A 21,114-nucleotide genomic window follows, 5' to 3' on the forward strand; every position below is an offset into this window, starting at 1 on the left:
TTCATTTGATTAAAATTATCTTTCTAGTGGACTTATTTGACAATAGTGCTTTACTCAGTTGTATCCTTTAGTGGGCATAAAGGAAAGGTGACGAGGAAAGGAAGCGACTCACATTGGCCAGCCCTCCATGGTGACGGTCTCCTAAAGCTCAGAACTATAAAGCATGGTGTCATGAGTGACAGGCAGATTGCATCTCGCGTTGCCAGTGGGGAGAGATGGATCAGTCAGCTCCACCCCTCCTCCTGATGGATGGCTCATTGGCCTTCTAACAGATGAATCAGCTGTGGAAACACTATAAAACCCTAAGTGCCTTATGGTATTCTGGCCCCTGCTCTGCCATTAGCTGACTTGTTACTACCATTCAGATGTCATTTGCATGTCCTTTAATTGAAGGCCTGTGTAGCGTAAACACACCCAAGTTGATCATAAATTAGATGTCTGTCTGCTACTAGCAGCCAAAACAATCAAGTACGCTGGTCAATAAATGCAGATTGTTTTAGTGCCATTCACACCTGACACTACATAAATTGGTGTGCATGCACACATCCATTCTTTATAAACATGAGACCAGGGCAGTTTCATCACTTTAATCATGAGTTGAATTATTTATATCAACAAAAAAAAAAAAAGTCTCTCCCAGTCCGTCCCTCTCCCACATCCACTTCAAAACCGTTCCGTTTCCCACCAGTGATGTGGTATGACCCTTGTGCAGGGCCATAAAGATCAGGATCACAAATTAAAACCATCTCGTGCCAGGAAAATAAAACAAAAATAACTCAGTTAGCTCTTCATTTTAGGAAAACATAAGATTAAAAAAAAATTTATCCACGCTCTCCCAACTCACACTTTTGAAAGATTTGTCAGTTCGTTCATCCATTCTTTAAAGTCAATCACTCATTCATGTAATCACAGACAGAAGTAACAGGTTAAACCCATTACACAAAACACTTGTGGGACACGGGAGAAGGGACACATCACACCACCCTCCCCACATTCAAACCCACCCAGATACAGCAATATCACCAATAACCCTACATAGGATCAGCCATTTATACTGTCGGGACATCAGCGAGACTACCATAGACGCAGAGTCATGTGAGAATCCCTTCACATCAAAGAAAATAAAATGTAGTTCCACCTACTGGCTAGGATGTGTACTTGCAAATACAGGACCTTTATTGGAAAACACTCAAGTTCAGATCAAAGTACAGTATCTTGGAAGTTCGATTATTTTGCATGACACGGGGCATTGATGACTTTTACAAAATAAACCCTTCAGCCGACAACGACCCCCCAGAGAAACAAAAATAAACCCCAAAAATACAATAAATAAAGTGATCATAATATTTGTGGGAAAGGCAACGAGAGAGAAATGGAGGGAGAGAATAAAAACGAGAGAAACATTTTGTTCTGTTATTCCCCCCCGAGTCAGGGACTGAAATGAAGTTGTATTTACAGACAGACTGAGGAGAAGGAGCCTGGTCGCTGCTACACCAGCTCCCCTCTGCTAGAGAAAATCAAATGAAATTACAAGAACAATATAATAACAAAAAAGAAAAAAAAAGGTAATTGATATTTACAGTGAGAGAAAGAGAGGGAAGGAGAGGCAGAGGAAGGAGGAGAGGATCAGAAGGCTCCGGAAGTGGTTGGGGCATTTACATTTTTTGGGTGCAGGTATTTTTGATCAAACCATCGTTGTTGTGCGGTGATGAGTGGGGAGGGAGAACAGGTGTGGTTTCTCTAACGCATGGTGAACATGCAAGTCTGTGTTGGTGGGCCAGATGAAAACAAGGTTTTACTGATGATAAATCACTGATGCTGTTAGAATCTAGACTTACAAAAACAAGAGTGCTAGAGTGGGTTGATTTGGAGATGGAAGATGGCCAGGGAAAGTCAAACACACAAAAAACCTCATTCACACACACACACTTACACTTAAGACCTCCCCTACATGCAGTGTAATTGTGCATCTAGACTGAATTGAGGAAAAATGAGAGAAAGGGAGGAGTGAAAGTGCCAAGTACTTTCAAAGTTGATGTGACAGAGCTTTGGTTCAAGTACGGCTATATGGCCATTGGTGTACAGGTGTGACTGGAGGAGCCCTACCCCTCCCTATACACAGGTTGCATATCTCCATTGCACAAGAGATGCAGCGGGCCCCTACAGCTCCGCTCTAGTCCCCTTTAGAGATGTGCAAAGGTTACTTCTCACCTACACATGTCTCCAGCTAAACTGACTGGGACAAGAGCTTATAGAAACTGAATATGTACATTCCATTCTTTAAAAAAAAAGGTCCCTCTTATTCAAATAAAAGACATTAAGACTTTCACCTCAATGTTTCTTCTCAGAAACAGTTTCATAAAACAGCAAGCGGTTTCCGCCTTTGGATTATTAAAGCACCTGTGTGATAAAAGCTTCTAAAAATCACCTCATCCAATTTAAAATGCCAGTTGAATTTGCTGCTGTTTGGTATCCAATTTAATAAAACAAAATAACACAGCTCTTCAATTTTCAGAACTAATTAACACTTTGGACTTGGTTTGGGAGTATTGTCTTGGTAGATGGAACACCTCCATTCTCCAGGTTTCCCATTGGCTGCAGGGACTGATCTGCCCACGTGACCATTTGGTTTTTAACCTCTACAACGGAAGATTGTCCTAAACTGTCCGAACTGAAACGGGCATCAGTTTTGACGCATCCCATTCACTGGCATACATCATTAAAACAAAATGGACTTTCAAATAAATAAAACAGTTTTTTATAAGGGATAAAATTTGATTAGCAGAGATTATAATACAGAATAGTTTGTCAGATTCACCCATCTTCTACAACCCAACAGTCACTGGACTACTGCCACCAACAGCTATTGTTTTACACCTATAATGGGAATATTCAAGGGATAAAAGATGATTTTGTAGTATTTTTGTTGTATGTGTGTGTGTATAGTTGTTTTTTGAAGTTTGGAGCCAAAAGGGGGTAGAAGAGTAGGAAGAGAGGGATGGGGTTGAGAGGAAAAGGGGAAAGACAGGGTGAATGGGGGACGGGGGGGTTCAGGTGCTGTTGATGGATCCAGGTACTGAGCTGGGCTGGGCGGTACTGTCCGACACATTGCCATCTGGTGGAGGGAGAGACAGGACATCAGATACACACCACACTAAACACTTCAGTTCACCATCAGGTCAATGCTTTTAATATGTTGGGTTTAACATCCAAACACAGCAATATTCAATTAAAAAGGTTGTTGAATGTTGATTTGAAGATATATCCCCTATCTTAGTCCTGTAAATATGTAGTCATCTAATAAGCATGTATTGAACATGTAATAAGCATGTGTTGAGTTGGCTGTGCTATACATACCGTGTGAGGCAGGTGATGTCTGTGCGCGAGCGTGAGGAGGAATGAGTGTGGAGTTCAACTGGGGCTGGATAGATAGCTCTGAGAAAGACAAAGAGAGAGGAGGTTCATACTACACACACAGGATTCTCAACATACACGCTTCAGACTTACTCTGGAAAACTGAGGGGATTACAGAAGCTTGGGGCAAAAGGGAGGAGGGCATGGCTACTGACTGAGGGAGGGCATGGCTACTGACTGAGGGAGGGCATGGCTACTGACTGAGGGAGGGCATGGCTACTGACTGAGGGAGGGCATGGCTACTGACTGAGGGAGGGCATGGCTACTGACTGAGGGAGGGCATGGCTACTGACTGAGGGAGGGCATGGCTACTGACTGAGGGAGGGCATGGCTACTGACTGAGGGAGGGCATGGCTACTGACTGAGGGAGGGCCAAACAGAGGAGGGCGTGGCTACTGACCGAGGGAGGGCCAAACAGAAGAGGGCATGGCTACTGACTGAGGGAGGGCCAAACAGAAGAGGGCGTTGCTACTGACTGAGGGAGGGCCAAACAGAGGAGGGCGTTGCTACTGACTGAGGGAGGGCCAAACAGAGGAGGGCGTGGCTACTGACTGAGGGAGGGCCAAACAGAGGAGGGCGTGGCTACTGACTGAGGGAGGGCCAAACAGAGGAGGGCGTGGCTACTGACTGAGGGAGGGCCAAACAGAGGAGGGCATGGCTACTGACTGAGGGAGGGCCAAACAGAGGAGGGCGTGGCTACTGACTGAGGGAGGGCCAAACAGAGGAGGGCGTTGCTACTGACTGAGGGAGGGCCAAACAGAGGGGGGAGGGGTGTGGACTCACCGACGGGGCTGAAGTTGAAGAGGAGGGGAAGTTCTCGTCCGCTGGGCAGATGTGCAGTGGGCTGGCGCAGCTCTTCGAAGAAGGCGTGGGCGCAGGCCTCCAGGGGGGACAGCCTCGTCACAGGGGTGTACTCTAACAGACGGGAACACAGGGAGATGGCCTCTGGGGGGGTACGCGGCTTAAACACCTGACGGAGGAAGGAAAAAAAAGGGCATCTTGTTTGACTCATCTAGGCTGTCGTATTTGTTCCATTATACAAAATGTTCTTTCTCTAATATGGATCCCAATGGAAGACAATGGTGTTAAAGCTATTTAAATAGAACTGAGGGCAGAGAGTACCTTTGTCCAGGGGTGTGCTTTGATCTGGGGGAATTTGAACTCTGTGTAGTTGGGGTTCATCTCTCGGATCTGCTCTCTCGTCGGAGTCCCCAAAACCTGGAAGAGTGAAAGATGCATGAAGTTTCACCAAGAATGATCACTCCTCCCGCCGCCGCCAACATAGACCGGCGCTCCCGCCGCCGCCAACATAGACCGGCGCTCCCGCCGCCGCCAACATAGACCGGCGCTCCCGCCGCCGCCAACATAGACCCGCGCTCCCGCCGCCGCAAACATAGACCCGCGCTCCCGCCGCCGCCAACATAGACCGGCGCTCCCGCCGCCGCCAACATAGACCGGCGCTCCCGCCGCCGCCAACATAGACCGGCGCTCCCGCCGCCGCCAACATAGACCGGCGCTCCCGCCGCCGCCAACATAGACCGGCGCTCCCGCCGCCGCCAACATAGACCGGCGCTCCCGCCGCCGCAAACATAGACCCGCGCTCCCGCCGCCGCAAACATAGACCCGCGCTCCCGCCGCCGCCAACATAGACCGGCGCTCCCGCCGCCGCCAACATAGACCGGCGCTCCCGCCGCCGCCAACATAGACCCGCGCTCCCGCCGCCGCCAACATAGACCGGCGCTCCCGCCGCCGCCAACATAGACCGGCGCTCCCGCCGCCGCCAACATAGACCGGCGCTCCCCCGCGCCAACATAGACCCGCCGCAAACATAGACCGGCGCTCCCGCCGCCGCAAACATAGACCCGCGCTCCCGCCGCCGCCAACATAGACCGGCGCTCCCGCCGCCGCCAACATAGACCGGCGCTCCCGCCGCCGCCAACATAGACCGGCGCTCCCGCCGCCGCCAACATAGACCCGCGCTCCCGCCGCCGCCAACATAGACCGGCGCTCCCGCCGCCGCCAACATAGACCGGCGCTCCCGCCGCCGCCAACATAGACCGGCGCTCCCGCCGCCGCCAACATAGACCGGCGCTCCCGCCGCCGCCAACATAGACCGGCGCTCCCGCCGCCGCAAACATAGACCCGCGCTCCCGCCGCCGCCAACATAGACCCGCGCTCCCGCCGCCGCCAACATAGACCCGCGCTCCCGCCGCCGCAAACATAGACCCGCGCTCCCGCCGCCGCAAACATAGACCCGCGCTCCCGCCGCCGCAAACATAGACCCGCGCTCCCGCCGCCGCAAACATAGACCTATAGTTGAAGTCGGAAGTTTACATACATTTAGGTTGGAGTCATTAAAACTTGTTTTTCAACCACTCCACAAATGTCTTGTTAACAAACTATAGTTTTGGCAAATCTGTTAGGACATCTACTTTGTACATGACACAAGTCATTTTTCCAACAATTGTTTGCGGATTATTTCACTGTATCACAATTCCAGTGGGTCAGAAGTTGACATACACTATGTTGACTGTGCCTTTAAACAGCTTGGAAAATTACAGAAAATGCTGTCATGGCTTTAGAAGCTTCTGATGGGCTAATTGACATCATTTGAGTCAATTGGAGGTGTACTTGTGGATGTAGTTCAAGGCCTACCTTCAAACTCAGTGCCTCTTTGCTTGAAAATCAAAAGAAATCAGCAAGACCTCAGAGAAAAAAAAAAATGTAGACCTCCACAAGTCTGTTACATCTTTGGGAGCAATTTCCAAGAGCCTGAAAGTACCACATTCATCTGTACAAACAATAGTACTCAAGTGTAAACACCATGGGACCACGCAGCCGTTATACCACTAAGGAAGGAGACGCGTTCTGTCTCCTAGAGATGAACGTACTTTAGCGCGAAAAGTGCAAATCAATCACAGAACAGCAGCAAAGGACCTTGTGAATATGCTGGACGAAACAGGTACAAAAGTATCTACATCCACAGTAAAAGGAGTCCGATATTGACATAACCTGAAAGGCCGCTCAGCAAGGAAGAAGCCACTACTCCAAAACTGTCATAAAAAAGCCAGACTACGGTTTGCAACTGCACATGGGGACAAAGACCATACTTTTTGGAGAAATGTCCTCCTGGTCTGATGAAACAAAAATAGAACTGTTTGGTCATAATGACCATCGTTATGTTTGGAGGGAAAAGGGGGAGGCTTGCAAGCTGAAGAACACCATCCCAACTGTGAAGCACAGGTGTGGCAGCATCATGTTGTGGGGGTGCTTTGCTGCAGGAAGGACTGGTGCACTTCACGAAATCGATGGCATCATGAGGCAGGGAAATTAGGTGGATATATTGAAGCAACATTTCAAGACATCAGTCAGGAAGTTAAAGCTTGGTCGCAAATGGGTCTTCCAAATGGACAATGACCCCAAGCATACTTCCAAAGTTGTGGCAAAATGGCTTAAGGACAACAAAAGTATTGGAGTGGCCATCACAAAGCCCTGACCTCGATCAAGGAGGCCTACAAACCTGACTCCGTTACACCAGCTCTGTCACGAGGAATGGGCCAAAATACTACCAACTTATTGTGGGAAGCTTGTGGAAGGCTACCCAAAACATTTGACCCAAGTTAAATAATTTATAAGGCAATGCTACCAAATACTAATTGAGTGTATGTAATCATCTGACCCACTGGGAATGTGATGAAAGAAATAAAAGCTGAAATAAATATCTCTACTATTATTCTGACATTTCACATTCTTAAAATAAAGCGGTGATCCTAACTGACCTAAGACAAGGAATTTTTACTAGGATTAAATGTAAGGAATTGTGAAAAACTGAGTTTAAATGTATTTGGCTAAGGTGTATGTAAACTTCTGACTTCAACTGTACGCTCCTACCGCCACCACCAACATAGACCTACACTCCCTCTTCTTTCCATCTCCCACCCCTACAGTTTGGTGTCCTCTCAGCTCCCAGGTCCCCTCTTCTCTACCTTGATGATCTCTACCAGTTGGTCCACTCCACTGTCCCCGGGGAAGATGGGCTGTCCCAGCAGCAGTTCGGCCAGCACGCAGCCCGCTGACCAGATGTCAATGTTGGACGTGTAGTCCGTGGCGCCAAAGATGAGCTCAGGGGCACGGTAGTACCGCGAGCAGATATAGGACACGTTGGGCTCCCCGCGAACAAGCTGCTTAGCACTGGAGACAAGAGGGGAAGAGAGGTGGTCAGTCAGAGAAAAATATATCGAGACAGAGATCGATTTAGACAGACTGAACAGTAAGGAGGCATTTACACAGGCAGCCCAATACTGATTTCTTTTTTTTTTTTTTACCAATCAGATCAGCCCTGAAAAATCTCTCAAATGACCAATTAGTGGAAAAAAAGACCAGAAGAATTGAGATGCGTTTACACAGGCAGCCTAAGGAACACAGTCAGAGCCATTCAGAGATGGCCAGAGGTGCTCACTGACAGACAGGCAGACTAACCTGCCGAAGTCACAGAGTTTGAGGATGGCTGTCTCGGGGTCCACCAGCAGGTTCTGGGGTTTGATGTCTCTGTGACACACGCCCTGGGAATGGATATAGGCCAGACTGCGGAACAGCTGGTACATGTACACCTGGAGGGAGAACACAGGACACATGATGTTAACACACAGTTAGCAGTCAGTAGCATTGATCATCATAATATCCTCCATTACGACTACAGTCATGCCAAGTGTCCAGACAGCTACAGTTGGTCACCAACTTCACTGCACTCAGAAGAGTCAAACATTCTGGATGTATGCAACTTACTCAAACACATTACTAGAACTTGTGGGTTCTCTGCTTTAGACATGCCAGTAAAATGTTCCCATCGCAAAGCTTAGAGCTCGCATGGCAGAAGATGTGACTGTATGTGTGTAAGGGTTTCTGGCTGTCTTGAGTGTGCGTGTGTTGGGGTCGCTCTATTGGGTCGTTAGCTGTGTTATTGGGCACACAGGGTGCAAGGGGTAGACAGACGGGTGTTGAGAAGGGGACGAGGTTGCCTGGCTATGGCAGGAGGGCAGATTTAGAGGGAAACAAGAGCTTAATTGCACACCACAGAGAGAGAAGGGGGGTGCAGAGGAGTGAGAGATGGAAAAACCTTTTTATTTTTGCATGCAATATTTACTGTTCAATTCTAATAGTTTGTTGATATTGTTGTGTCTTCTCACTTCTGTTTGCCACAGCAAGTTAAATAAACAGTAATGTAACATGTTTCCCATGCTAATAAAGCCCCTTTGAATTTAATTGGAGAGAAAGGGGCTGAAGAGTTGTGAGGGAAGAAGGGAACAAGGAGAGAGGAAGGAAGGGAAGAGATGCAGATAAAGAGTAGGGAGGGATGAGAGGAGCACAGGGAGAGATGGAGAGATGCTGAGTGAGGGCAGTGTGTGTGTGTGTGTATGATCAGTATGCATCTCCACACCACAGGAGAGAGCAGCAGGGTGGTCTGAGGCAAATGGGCCATGAGACACAGATAGTCCTCTCTGCTGCCACGGGGCATAGCACACACACACAAAACTAACAGACAACATAAGTGCACTTTTTAACAGACAACCAAGCTTACTGCAAACAGAGAAAGTATGTTTCTCTTTTGCTCAAATTGTTTCAATTCTAAAACACTGAAGTAGGTATTGTCCCCAAGAAATCTGATGTAGGAAAAGCAGAGAATGGAGGAGTTGGAAAAGAGAGGTGACAGAGAGAAAGACTACAGTAAAAAGTCAGAGCAGAGAGATAAAATACAGTTGAAGTCAGAAATTTACATACACCGTAGCCAAATACATTTAAACTCAGTTTCACAACTCCTGACATTTAATCCTAGTAAACATTCCCCGTATTAGGTCAGTTAGGATCACCACTTTATTTTAAGAACATGAAATGTCAGAATAATAGTAAAGAGAATGATTTATTTCAGCTTTTATTTCTTTCATCATATTCCCAGTAGGTCAGAAATGTACATACACTCAATTAGTATTTGGTAGCATTGCCTTATAAATTATTTCACTTGGGTCAAATGTTTTGGGTAGCCTTCCACAAACTTCCCACAATAAGCTGGGAGAATTTTGGCCCATTCCTCCTGACAGAGCTGGTGTAATTGAGTCAGGTGTGTAAGCCTCCTTGCTCACACACACTTTTTCAGTTCTGCCCACAAATGTTCTATGGGATTGAGGTCAGGGCTCTGTGATGGCCACTCCAATACCTTTGTTGTCCTTAAGCCATTTTGCCACAACTTTGGAAGTATGCTTGGGGTCATTGTCCATTTGGAAGACCCATTTGCGACCAAGCTTTAACTTAACTGATGTCTTGAAATGTTGCTTCAATATATCCACCTAATTTCCCTGCCTCATGATGCCATCTATTTTGTGAAGTGCACCAATCCCTCCTGCAGCAAAGCCCCCCACTACAGGATGCCGCCACCCCGTGCTTCACAGTTGGGATGGTTTTCTTCAGCTTGCAAGCCTCCCCTTTTCCCTCCAAACATAACGATGGTCATTATGGCCAAACAGTTCTATTTTTGTTTCATTAGACCAGAGGACATTTTCCCAAAAAGTACGATCTCTGTCCCATGTGCAGTTGCAAACCGTAGTCTGGCTTTTCTATGGCGGTTTTGGAGAAGTGGCTTCTGAAATCAGCCAAGACCTCAGAAAATGCAGTGGCGGAGATCTTTGTGGTCTATACTCTGTCTTGTCTCAGGATTGTAAGTTGATGGTTGAAGATATCCTTCTAGTGGTGTGGGGGATGTGCTTTGGCAAAGTGGGTGGGGTTATATCCTGCCTGTTTGGCCGTGTCCGGGGGTATCATCTGATGGGGCCAGTGTCTCCTGACCCCTCCTGTCTCAGCCTCCAGTATTTATGGTGCAGTAGTTTGTGTCGGAGAAGATGATAGCGAGTTCAACTTTGGTGTCGCTTTCATGAAAAATGAAGAATTCTGCATTTAGGAGAAAAGTTATATCTTGCTGCGCTTTGTAAACTCAGATCTAAAATAATTATTTACGTAATTTCTGCTCGGCATCAGACAAATTTTGTGCTTCAGTTGCACTTGTCCACTGGGATGAGAACTCACTAAGGGCATTCTATCAGCAGACAGCGCTCTGATGTGTAGCTACTTTTCCTCAGTGTAACCAGCCTACTTCTCCCTCGTAAAACGCAAGATTAACTTCAAGCAAAACATTAGGAAATGTAGCCAGCTACATTGTTTCTATGATAAACATTAGAAATATGATGGCCATGCATTTTTTGTTTCTTCAAAAGAATACCTTGCATTTTCATTGTAAGCTCAAATAGCTTTGCACTTCTGTTGTCTGTCATCTGATGAAAATGAAGCAAATTTCTGCTGAATGTGTTGAACCAATGTATTTTCTGGGAAGAAAACTATAGTTGCATGTCCCTGATCACTATTGTGGCATGAAAATTAACACTTGACTGTTAATATACAGCTGGACCCACTTGCTCCCGCTTTCTTCTGTTCTATTTACAAACACGGGACTGGCTTTCTGGGGAACTACGTTAGGCTTCATAACGTAAATAACATGACAGGTGAAATGAAGAATCCAGTTCATCTCCTAATGTATTGCACAAGTTGACTGAAGGTATTTACTTAAAGTTGCTACAAATATGAACATTTATAGAAAAATGTCCATTTCCAAATACCCCGGTACAGCGCCCAAGCCTAGTAGCATTTCATTTACATAGAGCTCTGCCTCTAACAGCATGGAGCTTAAAGAGGAACGATGGAGGGGTGATAGGGCAAGCGAGAGATGAGGAGAAGACAGACAGACTGAGAAAGAGGGAGTGAGAAAAAGGGAGCGAAAAAAAAAACAATGACAGAGAGAACGAGGATAAAAGGGAGAGAAAGTAATAAGAGAAACATGAGAAGTAGTAGTGAGTGCATTACCTTGACGTATATAATGGGGATGGTGGTCTTAGCCTTGTTGAAGTGCCGGGCCACCCTGTACACTGTCTCTGGAACAAAGTCCAGCACTAGGTTCAGGTACACCTCATCTTTCTGTAAGGGGAAACCAATAGGAGAAGAGCAATGTATTTGATACCATTTTGAAATGTAATCCATTTTTTCACAACTCTAGATTTTTCTTTTTGCGGCATAAACTAAGAGCGTCTGCTAAATGACTTAAATGTAAATGTAAATAAACGTGAAAATGTCAAATGTCGTTCCCAATACCTAGTAGTGTGACTTGTACATACCTTCTCCCCACTGGAGTAGAAAAAGTAACGTAGCCTGACTATGTTGCAGTGGTCCAATTTCCTCATGATCTGTAGTTCTCGGTTCTGGAATATAGAAATAGCAAGGGGTGTAATTTAGGTCTCAAGATTTCATCAGTTGAGCAGTAGTAACATTGAGGTATGGGGAGAGAACATACAGAAATACATCTGATAGTGTGTGAGTGATGGGGGGGGTGGTGTGTTTCTGTAGACTGCCAGTGGAAGTGAGTTGCACTGTGTGTGTGTGTAGACCAGTGTTTCAGTTGAGTCACTAAACCGAGTCGTGTGCTTGAGCCCGAGTCGAGTCACAAGTCTGAGGCTAAGTTGAGTTTGAGTCACCAATGATGAAGTCCGTGCTCGAGTCCTGATCCAAGTGCTCAAGTCTGAGACACTGGGTTGGAGTTTAACAAAAAAGGAACACAATATCGGTTTATGTGCACAGATTTTTTTTTTTAAAGAAGAAAAAAAAGTTTGAAAGCAAAGGAATGAGTCCGGGGTTCTTTAGACATATTTGGTATTTTGGTTACAAAAGTTTTTTTGCTCGTATTGGCGGCTTGCTAGCTTGATGCTTGTATGTCGCGCCTCTTGATTTGGCTCGGATTTGGTAGATGAAATCTGCCCAGCAACAACTAGTGGCAGTCTGGTGGGAAGATTTTCATGTGAGCATTGAAGTAATGCAAAGATTTTCCTCCAGTTGCACAAAGGTCATAATTGCCTACAATATACAATAGCCCACAAAACAAATAAGTCCTTCATACACAGGATCAAACATTTTATTTTAATTGAAGGTTCAATGATGTCTTGAAGGGATGAATGGTCTATTGCTCCTGTCAGATTATTATTTCCAATAATTGTAACAGGCTCTCTGCTTTTTGTAAATCGCCCACTGAAAAGTAGTATTTATTTATTCCAGAGTGAAACCCAAAGGAAGACTAGGGAAAGTGGGAGGGTAGAGCGAGATGACAAATTCAAAGACAGCCTACTTTTTAATACTCAAGGGGAGAGAGAGACAATAGCTAGACTTGTTTTCCTTTTAAACTACTATTGTTTTCAATTTCACAAAGCAGTTTGTGTTTCTTAACCAGGCCAAGCTAAATAGTAGGCTGGTGACTGGTGGTTACAGGGAAATGAGTCGCTAACGCGATGTGCAGCCTACATACATACCCCTTGATTTATTGTTGTGTTACAGCCTGAATTCAAAATGGATTAAACTATTTTTTCCCTCACCCATCTACACACAATACCCTATAATGACAAAATGAAAACAATATAAAAATATTTTGCCACATGTACTGACAATGAAATACAGAAATATCTAATTTACATAAGTAATCACACCCGAGTCAATACTCTGTAGAAGCACCTTCGGCAGCGATTCCAGCTGTGAGTCTTTCTGGGTAAGTCACTAAGAGCTTTCCACACCTGGACTGTGCAACATTTGGCCCTTCTTAAAAAAAAAAAAATAGTAATTCTTCCAAGCGCTGTCAAATTGGTTGCTGATTATTGCTAGACAGCAATTTTCAAGTCTTGCCATAGATTTTCAAGTAGATTTAAGTCAAAACTGTAACTCGGTCACTCAAGAATATTCACTGTCTTCTTGGTACGCAAACTCCAGTGTAGATTTGGCCTTGTGTTTTATGTTACGGTCCTGCTAAAAGGTGAATTCATCTCCCAGTGTCTGGTGGAAAGCAGACTGAACCAAGTTTCTCTAGGATTTTTCCGGTGCTTAACTCCAGTCTTTTTTATCCTGAAAAACTCCCCTGGCCTTAACAATTGCAAGCATACACATAACATGATGTAGGCACCACTATGCTTGAAAATATGGAGTGGTACTCAGTAATGTGTTGTAGTACTGCATTCAAGACAAAGAGCTAATTGCAGTATTACTTTAGTGCCTTGTTGCAAACAGGATGCATGTTTTGGAATATTTTCATTCTGTACAGGCTTCCTTCTTTTCACTCTGTCAATTAGGTTAATATTAATGTTGTTGATCCATCCTCGGTTTTATCCTATCACAACCAACTCTGCAACTGTTTTAAAGTCACCATTGCCCTCATGGTGAAATCCCTTAGAGGTTTCCTTCCTCTACGGCAACGGAGTCAGGAAGGACGCCTGTATATTTGTAGTGACCAGGTTTTAGTATTTGTTTATTAATCCGACCATAAAAAAGCATACATAAAACAGTGTATTGATACACCATCCAAAGTGTAAGTAATAACTTCACAATGCTCAAAGGGATATTCAATGTCCACTTATATATATATATATTTTTTTTTACCCATCTACCTTTAGGTGCCCTTCTTTCCAAGTCATTGGAAAAGCTCCCTGGTCTTTGTGGTTGAATCTGTGTTTGACTGAGGGACCTTACAGATAATTGTATGTGTGGGGTACAAAGACGAGGTAGTCATTCAAAAATCATGTTAAACACTTATTGCACACAAATTGAGTCCATGCAACTTATGTGACTTGTTAAGCACATTTTTACTTCTGAACTTTAGGCTTGTCATTACAAAGGGGATGAATATTTATTGACTCGAGGCATTTCAGCTTAACATTTTCCATTAATTTGTAAAAATTGTGAAAAACGTATTTCCACTTTGACATCACGGGGTATTGTGACAAAAACGCTCAATTCAATTCAGGGGGTGTGAATACTTTCTGAAGGCACTTTGATCGGAGGCAGTACGTGAGCGGAGCCTGGCTTCCTGTCTGCCCACCCTCAGCGCTTGCTTTCGCCGCAGCGGGTGTGCCAGTGTGGCACGTCCTTCCCACTGCTAACTAGAGAACAGAACCCTCAGTTCTCTGCGCACCCAGTGCTGCTAATGTTCTGCTTATCATAACCTTTCCAGTCCAAGTGAAAATACACGGGAAGGTGAGTCACCAATGGTCGAGTACTTCAGCTTGAGTACTACAACACTAGCATAGAGTGCCAGTGGAAGTGGGTTGTGCTGTGTGTCTGTAGACTCTGTACCTTAAACCTCTTATCCTGCAGAACCTTCTTGATGGCCACCATCTCCTGGCTGTCAATGAGGCGGGCCTGGTACACCACGCCGAAGGAACCATTCCCGATCACCTTGATGTCTGTGTAGGACACCTCCTGTGGGCGGTCTGGACCCTGGCCTGGTGTGGCCACCACAGTCGTCACCTTGCCACTGTCTCCTGGGGGAGAGGTACAGAGGTCAAAACAAATTCAGGTTTAAGGACCATTTGGGAAGGGGGCTAAAGGACTCCAAGTATTTTAGATGTTATCCAGATGCAGGGACACACACACACAAGGGACCATGAATCTGGGCAGGAAACGTAGTGACGGTCACCTCATCCTTTCTCCAATCCCCCAAGGGGAAACACTAAACAACAAATGTTAATTACCCCCCTCTAAATGTCCGTAAACTCGGAAGCCTCTCCCCACAGACACATAATACTAGCTGGTAATGAGCTGTAGTAGCTGCACGCCTGGCTGTCACAGCTCTGAACTTCGCTAACCTCTTCACCCCCTCACTACACTGGACAGTACGGTTTAAATATGAGGAACCTGACAATATTGAGAAATGCATTCTTGCTTTCCTCTGTTTCTTGAGGTAATGGGCGATTTAACACGGTGGGTTGGGTGAAAGTGAGGCCTCTCCAACATAGCTTTGACAGAATGTCATATCTATAATTATTGTCTTCAAGGAAGGGAGGGTGCGTTTCTAAAGTGTTTGAACGGGGCCGGGACGATACCAGTATTGCGATACTCAAAAGTATCACAATACTGGTATCGTCACAGCCCTACTGTCTGTCTGATGTGCGACCTTATGGAAAGGAAGATTCTCTGAGCTCATACAGTGAGTGACAGATCTACTTCGGGTCAGACGTGCAGCTCAGCTTGTTGGCTGTGTCTGAATGGTTGAAGGTGAACTGACAGACACAGCAGCACCAGAGAAGCACAGATTGTGAAGGGAGGAGGAACACTACAGTAGAGGTAGGGCCTGGAGCCAACGAGCTTGTCAGAGCCTGTGATAGCATTGAATGGACAGTACAGTAGCACGCCCAGTGAGTGTGTGCACCGGTTCCTCCATTCGCCTGCCTCAACATGACCATGCTTTCTCTAATAACTCTGCATCTCCCAGTTCTATTGTAAAGTCTGACATGGTCTCTTGAACAAAGCTGTGTAAGTGGGTGACTAGCTTAAGATAGTTGAGAAGACAAATTTGGATCTTCCTCTGCTGAAGATAAAAATGTATTTAATTTAGATCTTCCTCTGCTAAAGATGGATTTCATTTGGATCCTCTATTTCTAATTGTAAAGCCGGACTATGTCAGTCTCAGGAATCAGACTGGAAGGGAGGGTGAATGGCAGGAGCTTTTGTTCAGCACTACTAAAAGCATTAGGTGGGCGCAGTTGATTGATAGATTTAAAGTTACTCCTATGATGTAGACTAGACACCTCTGGATGCTTCTGGAAGGCATGTTGTAATAAACACACTGGAGACATCACACATAGCTTTTCACATACTAGTATACGAAGGGTCCTCATAGCTAGAGGTATATTTCACACTGGGTAGGCATTAGATTCATTGATTAATCCAAACCAGATCCTTGCATGACGCACTAAACTATTCTTCCTTCTGAAGTCTCATACGACCAGAGAACGTCGTCTGATCTGTAATTATGTGGCTCACAGCGTTTGAGTCTACGTAGCCCTCTTCTTAAGGAGTGGAGTCAGTGGGGAGAGTTTTAAATATGAAACAGCAGTGGCATGATAGTCACTTTAATAATGAGTGAAAAGATGAGCAGTCAGACAGATCAGCTGTCAGGGAAGTGCTTTGGTTCCTAAAGAGGAAGTTAACAGAGGTCTGATGAGTATGATTGAATAAAAGAGTAAGAGAGAGAGAAGTGATTTCCAGAACACTCAGACTTTAGTCTCAAGTAACTCATAACTTATTTCTAAATATAAAGCAAGTGAACACGGTCACAAAAAGGATTAGGGATTACACAGCCATGCATTACAACTAGAGGTCGACCGATTATGATTTTTAGTATAGCTTCCGTCCCTCTCCTCACTCCTCCCTGGGCTCGAACCAGCAACACAACGACAACACCACCATGCAGAGTAAGGGAAACAACCACAGGCTCAGAGCGAGTGACGTTTGAAACGCGCGCTAACTAGCCAGCCATTTCACTTCCGTTACACCAGCCTCATCTCGGGAGTTGATAGGCTTGAAGTCATAAATAGCGCAGTGCTTGACGCACAACGAAGAGCTGCTGGCAAAACGCACGAAAGTGCTGTTTGAATTAACATTTACACGCCTGCTTCTGCCTTCCACCGCTCAGTCAGATACTTGTATGCTCAATCAGATTATATGCAACACAGGACACACTAGATAATATCTAGTAATATCATCAACCATGTGTAGTTAACTAGTGATGATGATTGATTGTTTTTTATAAGATATGTTTCGTGCTAGCTAGCAACTTACCTTGGCTTACTGCATTCGTGTAACAGGCAGTTTCCTTGTGGAGTGCAACGAGAGAGAGGCAGGTCGTTATTGCGTTGGACTAGTTAACTGTAAGATTGGATCCCCCGAGCTGACCAGGTGAAAATCTGTCGTTCTGCCCCTGAACGAGGCAGTTAACCCACCGCTCCTATGCAGTCATTGAAAATAAGAATGTGTTCTTAACTGACTTGCCTAGTTAAATAAAGGTGTTAAAAATTACATTAATTTTTTTTTTTTCTTTTTTTTTTTAAATCAGCCAAACCGGTATCCAAAAATACCGATTTCCGGTTGTTAATTAATCGACCATTCCAATTAATCGGTCGACCTCTAATTACAACCGAACATTTATTTATGCCAGAGCAACAGTATCCCTTTGAGAGAGGTAGCTAGTCGGCTAGTATTGCTATGCAGTGGCTGGTCTGGCACTAGAGAATATTAATCAGATTAGTGGCACTGCCACTTACCCTCTAAAACTGTGTTCCTCAACTCCAGCCCTGGTGGCCCATAACTGCAGTTTTGTTCCAGACCTGGGCCAGTTTCCCAAAAGCATTTTAAGGCTAAATTAGTCTTAGAAGCATAGGATCATATGGTTCTAACAATGAACTTAGCCTTAAGATGCTTTTGGGAAACCGGGCCCAGTACGAATATAGACACACCTGATGCAACTAATTCACTGACCATAACGCCCTTCATTAGTTGAATCAGGTGTAGGTGTGTTAGTGCTGAAACAAATATGTGCAGTCATGTGGGTCCCCAGGATAGGAGCTGAGACCAATAGAGCAGTAGGAAGCTGAGAAACATCAGTAATGCTAAGTGCAGCCCCAGGATACTAAAATAATCCTAGTGGCAATTATTGCCTATGACTTGTCTGACATTTACAACTTTTGATATTGGCTTTGCACTTCACTTAGACAAGTCAGTGTTACTTCCAGAAACCGAACAGTAGCGCAGCACCTTTGTTGGGGTTTCTGGTAGGTCCAGACACCTCCAGACCAGGGACCATGCTTATCAGTGGGCACACCCTTCTAGGAATGCAGTACTGTGGTCAGGAGAGACCAAATCAGACCCCATTCAAAACAGAGGATTACTGTTAGAACGCCTGAACAGAGACTGAGCCACTGAAGAAGTGCTGATTAGGTTAGGTGTTCATGTATACCCTACTGGACTGAGAAGACATTTGACCAGCACCGTCATTTATCTGTCGCTCACCTGTTTCCAGTCTTCATCTCCCACCTCTAGCTTATCTTTCCAATGATTCACTCACCCTCCCTGCCTTCTTTCCCTGCCTCCCTCAATCTCTACAGTCAAATCCCTTCACACTGAAGCTTCAACATTTTCCCATAGGGTTCCATTGGAGAGCTGAGCACATTCACAGTGCAGTCTGCAGTGCCATGGTTGACCCAGTCCGGGTCTTCAACATGGCAGGGCTATCAGAATAGCAGTCAGTGATCAGAATGGAAATTGGTATGCAACGTTTCTGGTTTTCAACTGAAGAAATGTCAGCGACAAATACATTTGAAATTATAAAAGTGTTAAGTTTAATAAAGACCCACTAAAGTCTTACCAAAATATGGGTACACTTTCAACCACCTCCTGACATATGGCAGAGTGGACTATGTCTGTTTGACATGGACATTGTGGTGCAATGTTCCAGATTTGGTTTTCCCTAAGTCTGACTGTGTCAACACCTCCCTGTAGGTATTCTGCCAACACCACATATCCAAACTACCATTGGACATACAGTCAATTTCTGTCATTGCACTGAATCTTCAATGTACGGCAATCTCAATGGAAATCTATCTATCAATATATGGGCACGTGTGAAATTATGCAAATATAATGAAAATCAATCATAGATCTTGAAGAATAACGAGATGAGACAAACACATATTGTATTTGGAAATACGTGGTTATGATGATAGTATTATTCCAATAACAAGATAGATACGTAACGGTTCCTTACCACCCACATTATTGCTCAATGTAAAACGGTTGACCAATGAACTGCAAAACAAAACTGGACTTGTAACGTTTTAAAAATGACATTGACAGACCTTTGACACAGCGCACTCCAACAATCTGGCTGGCTAATATATTCCTGCCATGGACAAGCTAACCAAACTGGCAAACTAGCACGTAAATTGTTCTTGAACAAGTTAAGCTAATTGTTCAGGGTCACAGTAAGCCATGTTGTATAAGTACCCAATATATTACGTTATGTGAACTGAATTAACGGTAACCTCGTCTCCTCTAAATAGCATATATAGCTGTTAGCTAGGTTACCGGTCTAACGTTAGCTAGCTAACTAAGCAACCAGCTACATAACTTCCAATACTAATAGCTAAGATTACCGGCTAACTAGCTAAATAAGGACGACGGTCAACCTCGTTTGATTTCACCTAGGTAGGTAACGTTACCGCTGATGCCCGTTTTTTCCAATCTGGCTTCCAACGACAAATATCACGGAAATCTGGTTCCAATCTATTTTCATCAATTTCTCCCCAGTTTCTAACATCGTATAAACGTTTCGCCTCAAATGCTATGCTAGTTAACGTTAGTTAGATCTGCCACAATCAAAGCCCGGCTTGATCCCACTGTCCCTTTTACAAAAACATACATAGCCTAGCCAGCTAGTTAGCTCGCTACCTAGGTTAGCTTTGCGAAATGATAACATCGACAGTTTTATCAATTTGTTTAGTTAGATACTTGCTGTAAATTAACAGTACACACATATATCCCGATTCCTTCGTTTTGTGTTCAATTAGCTATACTTACGGGCTAGTTTCACATTTCCGAAGCCAGTCGAGCTGCTCCCTGTGGCCTGTGAAGCCCCAGATTTTCCTGCAGAACTCCCTCCGGTAACAGACGATCCGGCGGCGGCTGAAGCGGCTCCGGGAGCCCCTGGAGGCTCAGCAAACGAGCTGGTCCTGGGCCGCCCGCTGCCGCTCATATCTATGCGCGATATAGCCGGGGCAGGGGAAAAGGTTGTTACGATTTAGAGCCAAGCAGGCTCAGGGTTGACCTATCTTTTCTAATGTAGTCGTTACAAATTTAACTGCATTGGTAGCATATCGTTTTAGCTAGCTTGTACGTCTCCCCCTTTCTTCTTCGCTTGGCACAGTGGTTGGACTTGACGCACAGCAACGCACTGGCTGATAGCATTGCTTCATGGGTAACGAAGTTTTGAGGGTAGATTCAACTTGGGCGTATTCATTACGCCAATTATGTTACAAAACGTTTCTTTAACGTAAACAACGGAACGACACAGGGCGGGGCCTACCTGAATTTGGCCAATAGAAACTCTCTCTTCGTTGCAAAATGCAACAGTTTGCAACTGTTTGGACTAATGATTACACCCCAGAAAGTGCATTTACGGAGCATAGCGGTTACAAACGGTTAAAGTAAACAAATTAGGAATATATATATATATATATATATGAGTGTTCTTCTTTTCTTGTGCTTGTCTTGACAATTGTAATGCTCCCCAATTAATGGCGAATGAAGAAATTATGACTGGTCTAAAATCTAACATGTCATTTGCATCAAGTTTTTATCTATATATTTAACTTGGCATTGAGGAGTTGAAAAAGTAGAGCAGTGCTTCCCAACCTTTTTCGGTTACTGTACCATCAACTGAATAGTACCCCTGGTTGGGAACCACTGATGTCGAGATACCCAAGGGCTCAACAACAGCATAAATACATCTCAAGCAACATTTTGGAAAAGTCAGCAATGCAGTTTGAAGATCTGACCCCTCAGACATACACACACAAAGGTAGATAGCAGACCAAGTTGATTATCTTGGCATGAAAAGAGATTTGAAAATCAAAAAATATAGCAGGTCCACATGATGTTATCACCAGAAGAATTGAGAGTGGATTCTTCTCACTGCCTGGCAGGCAAGCACCTTTAGCCACTTGTCTTAATTCAGACAGCTAAGGAGTTGGAGTAGAGGTGTGTCAGCCTGTGGCAATTCAAGAACAATTTATAGAA

The 21,114-nt window shown here is 44.8% G+C and overlaps 1 protein-coding gene across 1 annotated transcript; it reads right to left on the minus strand.

Annotated features, from left to right (window-relative positions):
- Positions 1 to 572: 572 nt before the first annotated feature.
- On the minus strand, positions 573 to 20,308 carry LOC118378080 (glycogen synthase kinase-3 beta-like). The gene is made up of 10 exons (XM_052494822.1): positions 19,897 to 20,308; positions 14,617 to 14,804; positions 11,628 to 11,711; positions 11,320 to 11,430; positions 7,894 to 8,024; positions 7,401 to 7,605; positions 4,537 to 4,632; positions 4,198 to 4,384; positions 3,358 to 3,435; positions 573 to 3,115 (listed from the first exon to the last, which is right to left on the minus strand). Exons 1-10 carry the CDS (start codon positions 20,069 to 20,071, stop codon positions 3,051 to 3,053), a joined length of 1,320 nt encoding a protein of 439 aa, XP_052350782.1. The 5' UTR covers positions 20,072 to 20,308; the 3' UTR covers positions 573 to 3,050.
- Between the last annotated feature and the right edge of the window lie 806 nt (positions 20,309 to 21,114).

This window comes from Oncorhynchus keta, chromosome 34 (genome assembly GCF_023373465.1).
Source record: "Oncorhynchus keta strain PuntledgeMale-10-30-2019 chromosome 34, Oket_V2, whole genome shotgun sequence".
NCBI classification, from domain to species: Eukaryota; Metazoa; Chordata; class Actinopteri; order Salmoniformes; family Salmonidae; genus Oncorhynchus; species Oncorhynchus keta.

What these genes read in the sequence shown, in the direction of transcription:
- LOC118378080 (XM_052494822.1), bottom strand. Translation starts at nt 20,071, where the DNA reads ATGAGCGGCAGCGGGCGGCCCAGGACCAGCTCGTTTGCTGAGCCTCCA. An exon ending in TCCCCATTATATACGTCAAG is followed by an intron (nt 8,025 to 11,319) that starts GTAATGCACTCA and finishes TTCTCCCTCCAG; the next exon opens with GTGTACATGTACCAGCTGTT. An exon ending in CTTCAACTTCAGCCCCGTCG is followed by an intron (nt 3,436 to 4,197) that starts GTGAGTCCACAC and finishes TGTCTTTCTCAG; the next exon opens with AGCTATCTATCCAGCCCCAG.